At 31.6% G+C, this 14,019-nt stretch overlaps 1 protein-coding gene across 1 annotated transcript; it reads right to left on the reverse strand.

The window, feature by feature from the left end:
* Positions 1-5,673: 5,673 nt before the first annotated feature.
* LOC112467416 (fatty acid synthase-like) lies at positions 5,674-13,928 on the reverse strand. Its single transcript, XM_025036020.1, is given in 7 exon segments — positions 5,674-5,846; positions 5,937-6,188; positions 6,609-6,863; positions 7,012-7,487; positions 11,129-11,966; positions 13,206-13,243; positions 13,246-13,928. Coding segments are annotated over 7 exon segments (2,637 nt in total). The 5' UTR covers positions 13,904-13,928; the 3' UTR covers positions 5,674-5,726.
* Between the last annotated feature and the right edge of the window lie 91 nt (positions 13,929-14,019).

Below are 14,019 nucleotides of genomic sequence, written 5' to 3' on the forward strand. Positions count from 1 at the left end.
ATACATATAGATTTATACCCGCGCGAAGCGCGGGCCGAAAAGCTAGTCATTCATATCAGTTTATTTAAGGTTACTTGAAAATATGTCGAAATTCAAACAAACATTGACTTTTTTACCCTTGCCAGCGATATCGAGCTAATTTCGACGTCGTTTCGACATCGTTTCGATATTAGCTTTCTCACTGGGTCATTCTTACACCTTAATAAACTTTTACACTTACACATTTTATAACTTATTATGACATTTTATTGCCTTATTTATAAACATTATTTGCAATTCTTTATAAGGTGTATATTCTATCCATGGATAGACACATATCCCACCTCTATGGGTTATATGGGCAAAAATGGAAGGGTTTTTAAAAATTTTTCTTATTAAATACAAAGAATAAATATTTCATATTTCTAATTTTTTTATAGTATTTATAAACCTTGCATATAGAAAAAGAAATTGTTATGTACTGTTAATAAACATTATGGACAATCGAGTCTCTTGTATTTTATTCAAATATATAATTAAAGAATAACATTTTCGCAAATAATTTTGTCAGGAGATATATTATGACAGCGGTTATCATGGCAGATATATAACACATATGGAGAGAAAAAAAGTATGTAAGAGAGAGGAAGATTTTCGTTAATGTACGTTAGTGAATAATTTCATAACAATGTCTATTGATTCTATAGTGTTTATAGCCCAGTCAAATGGGTATTTTTCAAGGAAATAATACTAAGTGCGCTGTAACTTACATGAAAGGTGTCTTTTGGGGTTGTAATGAAAATACTAAAAGCCCACCCCCGTACCATTGTCGTAGCAAAAATGGGGGTGCAAAAAAGGTCCCAAAAATTGGTTTTTTGCCAATAACTCGAAAAGTATCGCAATTAGGAAAAAAAGTGAAGACGTGAAAGTTGTAGAGAATTAAATTTCACACAAAAAAGGTTCAGAGAAAATTTTTGTACGACCAATTGCAGCCGATCTAGATTTTTTTGAAATAATAGGTATTTCATGACATATGGAAAACACGCGAGCGCGTCGCGCATTTTTTGTCGATAGTTAGAAAATGGCGACTCAAATAAAAAAATAGTTCAAATAAAAGTTGTAGACGATTCAATTACGAACAATTTCCGTTTTTTTTTTTTTTGATACGATCAGTATTGACAGAGATATGAATTTTTTAAAACATTTATTATCGATCCTCGAGTATGATTTTTAGTGGTAAAATCGCTTGTAACTCAACATCTGTAAGTTTAACGCAAATATTACATTTTACGAAAGTGAAAGATAATTAAATTTCGAAAATTTTGATGTATATGCAAACTCGTTTTGGATATATGCGTAGTGTGTTAATGCTAATAAACATGAAAAATTGTCATTTTTTTGTGGATTTTGCCAAAAAAAATAACTTTCAGTTAGCTGTAGGTCAAAATCTCTCTACATTTTTTGAAGAGGATTAAATTGTCTTTAAAACGGCATTTGGTTCATCTTCGTACGATCATTTGTTAAGAAATTACAGCTGTTTAAAGATGTCAGGAAAAATACAATTTCATACGAAATTAATAATATATTGAAAAAATACATGTGTAATAATTTTTTAAAAATTGGTATTCACCTATTTTTAGTAGTTTATATGTGTGTGAAAGTAATGCAGCACTGTAAGTTCATCGAAAGGTATAATTTCTTTAAAAAATGAACTCTCGAAAAGTGGTGTTTTTTAAAGAAATTATGCAAAAGTGGCATTTGTACTTAGTTTTTTGCATATATCTTCTTTTCTATTGATTTTACGAAGAAATTCCACCCGGTCAAAATTAAAGCTGATAAAATTTCCTACAAAACTGATACCTTGATATTCGATTTGTAATAAGTAGCATTATGAAACGGACAATTAAAAATGCTTGTGATTTTGAATTTGCAGAAAAGTGAAATTTTGGAGCATTTTCAAAGTTAAAAACAATGTACTTAACAAATTTTTAAAATTTTTTCAAGTATTGGACGTCATTCTGCATACATTTAGGTGTCATTCAGTACCGGTGCGATATTTTTAGAACGAATAGTACACAAGAAATGTCCTGGCGTCGGATAGTAAGCGGCGAGCAGGTAGCCGGACTTCAGTATGGGGGCAGTTATACGCGTTTTTCAAAATGTTAATAGCTTTGGAAAATTCCCCAAAAATTATTATAATATCTTTATACCTTCGACTAAAAATCAATGTAAAAAACATTTGTAAATTATTTATTTAAATATTTTTTTACAACAATTATTTGTTGACGAACGCCTGTTACGACTCGTTTTATTCATAATTCGCGAACAAATTGACGAAATTTAATGTTTCAAAGTGCAAATTAAAGCTAAAAGTTGTGCGAATGAGAAAAAAAATTAGATAATCTATATATATAAAGAAAGATGTCCTGACTGAATGTCTGACTGACTGACTGACTCATCAACCCCCAGCCCAAACCCCTGAACCTAGAAACATGAAATTTGGAGAGTGTATTCCTTTCATGACGTAAGCACCCACTAAGAAAGGATTTTTAGAAGTTCAACCTCCAAGGTGGTGAAAACGGGTAAAATGTGTTTTCACGACTTTCTCAATAAGCAAAAACCAAGCAAAAACCAAGCAAAAACCAAGTCGATATCTCATCGGGCTTAAAAGATATTGAGATACACTCTCCAAATTTCATGTTTCTAGGTTCAGGGGTTTGGGCTGGGGGTTGATGAGTCAGTCAGTCAGGACATCTTCCTTTATATATATAGATATACCAATTTCGAATAATTTTAGATTTTTTAGCAGTTTACAATATTGAAATCACAATAAAACATGTAAAAATATCGAATAATGCTACAAATTATTAAAAAGTGAGGGCAAAAAATTTTCTTCCCTGGAAGACACTACGACACGAAGGATTACTTGCAAACCATTATATTTCATCAAGTCATCATAAATTATGTACATATTATTCATAATTCACATATTAATAATTAATTAATTAATTATTATTTCATTTAATACCATTTATTGCGATAATGCTTTTCAGTCATATTGACCGCGCGATAATAAATGTTTAAAAAATTCATATCTCTGTCAATACTGATCGTATCGAAAAAAAAAAAACGGAAATTGTTCGTAATTGAATCGTCTACAACTTTTATTTGAACTATTTTTTTATTTGAGTCGCCATTTTCTAACTATCGACAAAAAATGCGCGACGCGCTCGCGTGTTTTCCATATGTCATGAAATACCTATTATTTCAAAAAAATCTAGATCGGCTGCAATTGGTCGTACAAAAATTTTCTCTCAACCTTTTTTGTGTGAAATTTAATTCTCTACAACTTTCACGTCTTCACTTTTTTTCCTAATTGCGATACTTTTCGAGTTATTGGCAAAAAACCAATTTTTGGGACCTTTTTTGCACCCCCATTTTTGCTACGACAATGGTACGGGGGTGGGCTTTTAGTATTTTCATTACAACCCCAAAAGACACCTTCCACGTTAGTTACAGCGCACTTAGTATTATTTCCTTGAAAGGTGAAAATTTCTGCCCATTTGACTGGGCTATTAGCAAATATTAACAAACAGAATATTAGAAGTATTATATCCAAGAAAAATCATCTAGGGGAGACCGGGGCTATTCGTGACACATTTTTGTTTCAAATTTTTTTTCCGCGTCGTATAAATGTTTAAAAAATTGTTATTAGTGCGATGTAATTGTTTATCTTTCTAGTTTAAAAGAAAAAAAATATGTAGGTTTTTTTCTCACGAGTCTCGAAATATATCAAGAAATGTATCGCTATGTCATGTGTCACGAATTGCCCCGAAGCCGTGGTAATTCGTGACAAACCACTGGATAATGCGCAACACTTTCTCTGATTGAACAAACTATATAGATGTCTTTCGTTTTTGCAATTTTTATCTACTTTATACTTTGAAAAAGCCTTTATTTGTCAAAATTTACATATTATATGTATAAAAAGTTATGAGGAAAAATGTAACGCCTGTTCCATTAATCGCCTTCATCGCTCACATTCGATTACGGGAAACCATACTTCTCGAAGGCGTCCACGGCCCCTGCGAATTGTTCTTTTTTTTTTTTTTTTTTTTTTGGCCGTTTATTTGTGGCGTTTTTGGTTGCCTTGATTGCTCGTGTCACGAAATGCCTTATTCATGATCCGTGACTTACAGATAAGAAAGAATACCATAAAATCTACTTATGCATTATTATGCTTATTGAAGTCGAGTGACTGAATACAACTTACCGTTTCGGATCTCTTATTATTTTATTCGGCGAAAAAACAAATTTTTGGGATTTGAAAAAATTTACTTTGAGCACTTGAAATCAAACTTTCTGTCACTGACAGAAAAAAATAGTTGACACGCAAATGCCATTTCGTTGGTATCTAGAGGACACTAAGAAACATCTCTGTGATTGATATTATAGGTTTCTAGCAGCAAGCATTTTAAAGTTAGGCCCGCGACAAAATTTCAGCAGTGTCACGAATAGCCCCGGTCTCCGGCTAAATTTATTTATTTAACGAAACAAAGGTAATAATACAATTACTTACGTTAATTTATTACAATTATTATGCGTTTCTAAATTTAATTTACGTCGTAGAAGAGTGTTACAGAAATAAAAACTTCTACATTTTATTTGTTAAATAAAAGAAAACAAATGATTTAATTTTGATATTATTGTGATTGGCAGATGCATTTTTCAACTTAATTTATTTTCAACCTTAATAACTTTCTTGAGCCGAGAGAGAGAAATTGTAATTTAAATATACAATAATTTCTACTTTTACTAGGTGATTTTATTAATTTTCGAAGTAAAATTTATTTTGTAAAATAGTCATATCAATGACTTTTTTGGCCCAATTTCATATAATAAATAATGGATAAAATTTTTTGTAAAATAGCCATAGCTTCTTTGTTATGACTTAAATTAGCACTTATAAAGAATCGAAATCAATGGTCAAAACCAATGATTATGAAGATTAAGATTTAATAAATGTAGTCAGTCAGGTCGAATAAAACAATTATTTTGAAAATTATTAAAATTCAAACACATATATTACACACTTTATGGTTTTAATTTTTTTCTCAACAGAATAGTAATATAATTTTGCCAACTGAGAAAATAACAAGTATATGCATAATATTAGATTTATTATATTGCCATATTTGAATAAAGTATAAATTATATTATATTTCATATATGTATATATATAATTGTTAAAGTATTTTAATAATAAATGTATACTATATTTTAGAACATAATATACATTATATTAAAATATTATGTGTGCATAACATATATAAATTATATTATATTGTATTCATTCAAACGTGCAAATAAAAAATTTATATTTTACTATACAGTTTCAGAAGGTATAGGTAAGACAAGCTTTAGAAGATCGTAGGTCTCACCGAAAGAATCAATTTTTCTTAAGAAATCCGTATTCTTCGACGCAACTTTGAGGAACTACATGTCCTTGTTTGAATCGCTTATAAAGCAGGTATTAACTCACACTTTCCTTTGAAAAATTGATTCTTTTAATCATTCCCTACAGTTTGTCCCATACTTTCTGAAACACCCTGTATATTATATATATCCCTGTATATGATATATATATATATATATATATATATATATATATATATATATAATGTATATAATATTTTTATACAATATATATGATGTCACCCCGTCCCAATAAAATATATATTTATATTTTATTGTATTAGATTATCTTCTATCCATGTTTCATTAATAGCTGATGTAATTTTTTCGTTGTCCATCATTGTGATATGATTACCTTCCACATAATGAATTTGCACTTTACCTTCGGTAACCTGGAAATAAGTTTCTTGTTATAAAGCTTCTTATTTCTAAAATCATATAGTCTTATATTCCAAAAATATCTCTATGCAAATTAAATTTACCTTATGTAAACTATAATCCTCTTCAGTAAAAGAAGCAATTGGAGATGTGGGTTTTAGCAATGTTATAGGTGATTTAAGGCGAGGTAATGATGAAATATCGTAATCCTGTACAGCGACAATATGATTGTAAACTGTGAAATATATAAGCTTTTGATTTTCGATGGTCAATACATTTAAATCCTTCGGGAAGTAAGCATGAAATACTTTTAATTTTTCGTCCACTGTGTTACATTTATTCAGCTCTAACGCAAGCTGTAAATAAGAAAATTTTGTATGATTAATTATAATAAATATACCAAAATAACATCTGCGTTTTATCAATATAAATATGAAAGATTTATTGAATTTTTAAACCATGATAAAATCTGTTATTATTCTTATTAATTCATTAAAATTTCTAAATCTTTTTCCATAATTATTAATACTCATTTATTGTGCTTTCTATCTAAAACTATTATTATTATTATTATTTGATCTTGACACACACATACAAAACGAAATGTAAAACAATATATTAATTACTATTTGAAGATTCAAATACAAATCTTTAAAGATATTCATGTTACAATGAGTCATTTTATGTGTGTTCTTATTTTATTTAAATTTATGTAGATTAAAATTACATAAATAGTTTTTATGATAAAAAATGTGTTTTTTTTATTATTTACTAACCTTTTTCTGGTTAATTATAGAGTACATTTCCAATAAACGAAGTAATATCACATTTTGTAACTCATCTGGCGAAGTACAGTTCAAATATTGATTAGTCCAAAATTTCAGTTGATCGGGAGCTCCGTCTATTAATATTAACCGTCCTGAGAAATCTTTAGCTTCTAATAATCTTACTAATTCAATGGCAATTAAGGATCCAAACGAATAACCCACTATTAGAAATTTCCTTTGATCTTTCATTTTCTTTAATACGTGCTAAGAAAATAAATATAAATGTATGTGTAAGCTATGGTATAATATGAAAGATTTGTACCTCTAATTGTTAAATATTACTTATATATATACTTATAAACTATTTAAAAATAATCACAATAAATATTTTAATTAAATTTAATTTCCTTACAGGCAGCAAATGAGCGGCTGATTTCATCACTGAATGACTTTCATCAGGAATATTAAGTACACCATGTTGCAAGCACGTTGCCGAAAATTTAATTCCTGATGCCATAGTTTCATATACGTTTGAACATCCTTCGATTCCTGGTAAGAGAAATATATTGCCTCGATCAACCTCTTTCTTGGTAATAAATTCTACAAGAATATCTGGAACAAAGTCTGCATCCTTCATTTTTTGAATCAGCATGTGAAAGCTTTCCAAATTACTTGGCTCAATTTTATTTGTATCGTGTATCTTTCCTTGTTCGGTTGTAATTGTCATTTGTCGAAGTTTAGCAAAATTTAGAGTTTTAATGTCTTGCGCTGTCAAGGAAATATCGAACTCTCTTTCCAACGTTTGCTTAATTTCAACTGCCATCATTGAATCCATACCTATTTCGACCAGCGGTACGTTTGGTGGTACTGTGTTTATGTTCTTTAATCCTATTTTGAAATAAAGTAAGAATTATTGTATAATAAAATCAATTTTATGTTATTCTAGTTAATCTTTTAAAATTGAATATACAACAAAAATTTTAACTAAGAATCAAATTATTACATTTCTTGGTAAATATGCATAAAAGGTCAGCACTCGCCAATTTTATCGCCACTTAAATATGTTGTAAGGGGCGGGAATCGTTCTGAGTAATTCTACGCAAAAAATAAGTGAGGGACGGCATATAGGTTTTAAGTCATTTTAGACGAAAATATGGCTTCTGTGCAAAAAAATTAGTAACCACTATTTTTTTTTTTAATCGCTTTATTTCGTTGTTTTAAATAACATATTAAAAATCGAGAACGATACCGGGTGTGCTAAAAAAGTTATTCAAGATCAAAGGTCACGAAAATCAGTTTTTTGCGAAAATCTCGTTTTGTATGGCTTGGAGGTCAATTAAGGTGGTTACAAAAAAGAAAGACCATGAAATTCTCTACAAAAATGGTTCTATTCATTTTTCACATACGATGAACCGTTTGCGAAATACAAAGTGACGAATGTGTACGTCGAGCGTTGCATCCATTTCCACACCATCTTTGAGGTAAGATACAAGGCGCATAAATCTAACTTTACACTAAAATGTATTTTGCTAATAATAATTACATTAATGACCAACAAATGATTCGCATAGAGAAAAATTAAGAAAGTAAAAGTAGGGGAGCCAACTTACTGGAGGTATAAAATATGAGTCTCCTGTGTTGCCAATGAGAAGTACAGTAACCTTGGTCACGTTCCGTAAACGTGACGTATGCTATAAATAAATGGGTGAAAGTGGCAGCTGGCAGTAAAAACAGTATTGAAGCAGATAAAAGGCGATGCATCGACGAGGGCCCTAGTACATCTCAATGTTCTCCGCGAAAAAGACGATCAATGTCAAGCTCCTTCAATTTTGAAAAATTGTGTTTGTTTTGTGCCGAACCAGCTGACGAAGCACTTGAGAGAAAAAAAGTACAACAACGTAGATCAATTATAAGTTATGTGAGTACAGATCAATTTCAAGACACTATTATTAAAACAGCGGATGCACGTGGTGACCGATTCGGCAGAATAGTGAAAGATCGCGTTAACTTCGAATTTGATTTAAGAGCTGTAAAAGCTAAATATCATAAAAATTGTTATGCACTATTTTTAAAACATCCAACAAGCAGCAAGATAGGCCGACCAATCGACATACAAATCGCCGATAAAATGGAAAAAATATTTTATTACATCGAAAATCACGATGACTGCCAATTCACGTTAGCAGAGCTGCGAGATTTGCTTGGAGAAGATGCCCCTGCTGATATGACGATCCAAACAAAATTAATAGAAAAATATGGTAAAAATATTATTATTACTGTGAAGCCAAATAAAATGACAATAATATGTTTTCGCGATACTCAAGCGGCTATACTGACCAATGTTTGGTATGAAAATAAAAAATTGAAACCAGCAGAAGAACGTTTACGTATAGTTAAAACTGCTGCAGCAATTATAAGAGAAGATATTTGCAGTACCATTGTCAACACAGATTTTTAGTCATTCACAGCAACAATTATTTTTCATGAAACCAGGCAAGGGAAAGGTCAAGACGCAATTTTATAATTCTTCAAGCTTTGACAAATATCCTCATTGTAAGCAACATATTTTATTGCTACATGCAATAACCGGATGTGATACCACTTTTGCTCTATTTAATAAAGGAAAACTTAAAACAATAAAAATCTTTGAAAATCGTCCTGATTTATATCAAGCTGCAGAAGTTTTTCAACAAGAAAATTGCTCTCAACAACTTATATTTGAGAATGGAGTACGGATAATTTTGGCGATGTATGGAGCTTCTAAGTCGAAAACATCTCTTGATAACTATCGGTACTTGAGTTTTGCGAAATCGACTACGTTCAATACTGCTGTAAAATTACAATCGCTTCCACCTACAACTGCAGCAGCTCAACAACACCTGTACCGTGTACATTACCAGGTCCAAACATGACTGGGAAAAGATATAGATCCACAACAGTGGGGCTGGATCTTAAATAACAATATTTTGGAGCCCGTTACAACGTTATTGTTACCACCTGCGCCGGACAGTATTCTTAATACTATTTTTTGTTATTGTACAAAAGGATGCGGTGCAAACTGCGGATGCAGGAAAATCGGATTATCTTGCTCCATTGTATGCGGCAACTGTCATGGACAATCATGTCTTAATGCCATGCCTGAAGCTTCTGCTGCTAATACGTCCGATAATGATTCCACTGAGTATGATGAGATTGATCCTACTGATCTTTTATTAACAAACACGAGTGAAGATGATAAAGATAACGAAGATGTAGAACTAGAAGAACCTATTGATGAAATACATGACATTCATGAAGAAGATGATGAAACGTAATTTTTTTAAATGATGAAGATAGAGATTAAATGAAAAAAATAAAAAAAATTAAAAAAATATAAAAAACGTAATTTTTTTACATTTGACATGGATTAGGCCTACTGGGGACACCATGTAAAAAAAACGCGCCTTGTATCTTACCTCAAAGGTGGTGCGGAAATAGATACAACGCTCGACGTACACATTCGTTACTATGTATTTCGCAAACGGTTTATCGTACGTGAAAAATGAATAGAACCATTTTTGTAGAGAATTTCATGATCTTTCTTTTTTGTAACCACCTTAATTGACCTCCGAGCCATACAAAACGAGATTTTCGCAAAAAACTGATTTTTGTGACCTTTGACCTTGAATAACTTTTTTAGCACACCCGGTATCGTTCTCGATTTTTAATATGTTATTTAAAACAACGAAATAAAGCAATTAAAAAAAAAAATAGTGGTTACTAATTTTTTTGCACAGAAAACCTAAAATGACTGAACTATTTAGAAGAACTAGCAAATTGAAGTTTCACAATTTTATTACTTTTTTTTTTAGGTATTATAAAGTAACATATTAGTTCTAAGAGAAGTAATTTATTAATATGTGTGTATAGACAGTACACGTGTAGGCGGGGAGGGGCTACAACCTCTCCCCCGCAAGCAAGGGTGGATGGGGGTGGACCTTGGTTTGCGTGGAAAGTTTCTCACCCATACAACAATTGGGTTAAGTCAGACCTTTGATTACATTGAGGTTCACCTCACCCTATCCTGCTTATAGAATAAAACAAAGTCTATCATTGTACGATTCAGGTTTTCAACTTTCCATGCGAACCGAGGTCCACCCCCCACCTATCCCTGCATGTGGAGTAGCCTCTCCCCCGCCTACATATGTATACTGTCTATACACACATATCAGTAAATTACTTATTCCCTTAGCACTGACATAAACTGTTTTATATTTTTTAGTTACATTATTTGTTCTTAACTTTTTTAAATAAACAATGACCGCCGATTAAGTTATAAGGAAAAGTTATTCAAGATCACGCCCTTGACAACATATGTTAAGGTTATTAAAATCGGTGAGGTTGCCCTCTTTCTGTATAATTATCTTTTTTATGTGTGTATTTTTTAACAAATAATTGTAGAGAAATAACATTTTGATTTCACTTCTATTTCATGGCTATTATATGTATTTAGTATTTTTTTTTATTTAGCTTTGCATAAAACTGCTTACCCATTATATGAGCAACTATTTCATAAATATTCATTGATCCGCCAATTTTTGCTTTTTCAGCAACAACCATACTGCTTACAACAGGTCGATCTTGTAACAGAAATAATTCTAATGTCTTCAAACAGGAAGATATTCGTTGTTGCAATGTACCTCCAATAACCAATTCCTTATTTTCTTCTTGCATATCTGCCACGAGTCCGACATCACCAACAGCACCCCATTGTATCGCTAAACCGTGTAATCCTTTTTCCATCCTTTTCTCACAAATTCTCTCCATTACGGAATTAGCCATCCCATAATTTGTTTGACCTGCGTTTCCTCTTCCACACGACACGGAGGAAAAAAGTCGAAGTTCGACAAAATGTCGAAGTTGCAGACAGATCTTCCTCGACAATTCGTCCATTTTTTTTGTTATCCATGCTTTTGATTTGAATGAATCCTCGAACGTTTTAGGTGATTGATTTTGAAATATACAATCTTTTAAAACAACTGCAAGATTAAATATGGCATCCACTGGTGCTCTTTCTTCAGCAAATTTTAATAGGGATTCACAATCTTCATGTTTCAAATTATCATCGACTGTAACAATCTGTACATCCACACCGTAAGATCGCCATAGTTTTACTCTTGATTGCTGATAACCTGTTCTGATCCCGGTTCGTGATGTTAATACCAAATTTTTTGCACCTCGAAGAGTCAACCAATCAGCTAGCTCTAAACCAAATCCGCCCAGTTCACCCAAAATAACGTAGCATTTATGCTCCAAACAATAATATCGTGGATGAGCGAGTAGTGGAGCATCCAAAGGCTCTTCCTCTTTGTGAACTCTGATAATTATCTGCGAATAAGCAATTAAGAAACAATCGTTTTTTCTATAAAGTAATAAATTATAAATAATAAAGATTTCATATTTTATTTTATTATTGATATTGTTTCGCATTTTATCATTAATTTTATTATTAATTTTAATTAATTAATAATTAACGTTATTTATTAATATAAATATAAAAAGTTTCTTGGTCAAATATAGAGGAAAGTCCCCCATTATGAGATAGGCTCCTAATATGCGACAGCGAGGTTTCTGCTAAACTAATAGGCCCTATCTGTTGGTTCCACCATGAACTTATTGCCTTTGGGGTAAAACCTATTTAGTGAAAAATTCATTATTTGATCGTGCGTGTAGTCGTTGCAGAGAAAGAAATTGTAAAATTGGATGTTGTCAAGTGTCATGGATATGAGTCTTTAAACCTTGTTTATTATATAATTAATAAATATTTGGCAATAAGTTCTGCATGCAGCGATAGAGTAAGGTCGTATTAATAGGAAAATACGGGATATGTTGAGTTGCTCAATTGTAGAGATTAGATTTGGTGATCGTGAAACCGCAAGGCGTGGTGCTCGTATAACATGAGATACTCAGGGAGGTACTCCTGGGTTGCTGGAGTATGAAAGTTATTGTATAGTAATAAAAGAAGAGAAAATACTATATTAACGTTAAGGAAAGGTTTATATGAATTTATAAGACTGTGCTGACCTTGATTTGAGAGGGAAGGGTGGAGGGGGAAGATTAGGTACAATATTGAGTATAAGTAGGTTTACGATTGTCGCAAATATGCTTCTGCATCACACGTGTATTTGAGAAACATTAAATAAAGGTTTTTAATAGTAATACTGATCTATTTTGCACTTTATTAGCGATTTCCCGGGGTCTCTCATATTAGGAGCACACTTTTGCGATTTTGCCGAAAACTCATTTTTTACATTTTTTTAATTTTCAGCAAAATTAATATTTAAATTAAATTTTACATTTCAGCATCTTAAAGCTTATTAAATTCCCTCCAAAATGACCTACTATATTTTTCAATTCTGCCCATAGACTTCCGGCAATCACATCGCGCACAAAATAGATATGATATCTCATAATCGGGTACTTTCCTCTAATTATTTAAATAAACCTACATTTATTACTATCTTTATAGCATTAATTAGAAACAAAAAATTGTTTCTAATTTGATATGATAAAATACTCTGTATCATATAATAACATATTTCTGTGTATATTAAGAAATAATTGTACCTTGCCAATATGTTTTCCAGCGGCCATATATCTAAAGCTTCTATTTCATTTCTTTTAAAGACTCTTCTGCATAGTGGTTTAATAGCACCGTCTTTTAAACCTTCTGTTATTGTTTTCCACAACCTTGACTTTTGTTCTGCGTTTGAATAGAATAATTTGTCTAATAAAATCCCATAAAAGCTGATATTTTTAGAAAAGATAGATATATCCAAGGAATTATTGGAAAACATATCAAATTTTCCAATTTCTAGAAAACGGCCACCATTTGCTAAACAGCGAACAGATGCTTGTAATTTCTCTTCGGCTAAGGAATTCAATACGATATCCACCCCACAACCTTTTGTACGCTGCATAATCATTTGTTCAAAGCTTGTATCTCGAGAGTTTCCGATATTATCTTCGGGAATGGAGGGAAACGTTTTTCTTATAAACTGTCGTTTCTCGACAGTTCCAACTGTCGTAAACACTTCGCAACCTTTGTGAAGCGCAAGATGGATCGCAGCTTGACCAATGCCTCCAGTACCAGAATGGATTAAGATTTTGTCTCCCTTTTTCATTTTACCCCTCATGTATAAAGCATAGTAACACGTGCTGTACACACACGGAATCGTTGCTGCGTCTTCCATTGTCCACTTGTCAGGTATAATCCAACTGAGATATTTATCGGCCACAAGGATGTTCGTCATTCCTCTATGCATAAAAATTTTGAAAATGTATTTATTTATCTAAACGTTACTTTAAAATAACGTATATCTTGCATATTTTTATGTTGTAGTTTTATTTGTAGGGAGTGGGTCAAGTAACTGATACACGT

This window comes from Temnothorax curvispinosus, unplaced genomic scaffold (genome assembly GCF_003070985.1).
Source record: "Temnothorax curvispinosus isolate PA1 unplaced genomic scaffold, ASM307098v1 QBEX01017308.1, whole genome shotgun sequence".
Lineage (NCBI taxonomy): Eukaryota > Metazoa > Arthropoda > Insecta > Hymenoptera > Formicidae > Temnothorax > Temnothorax curvispinosus.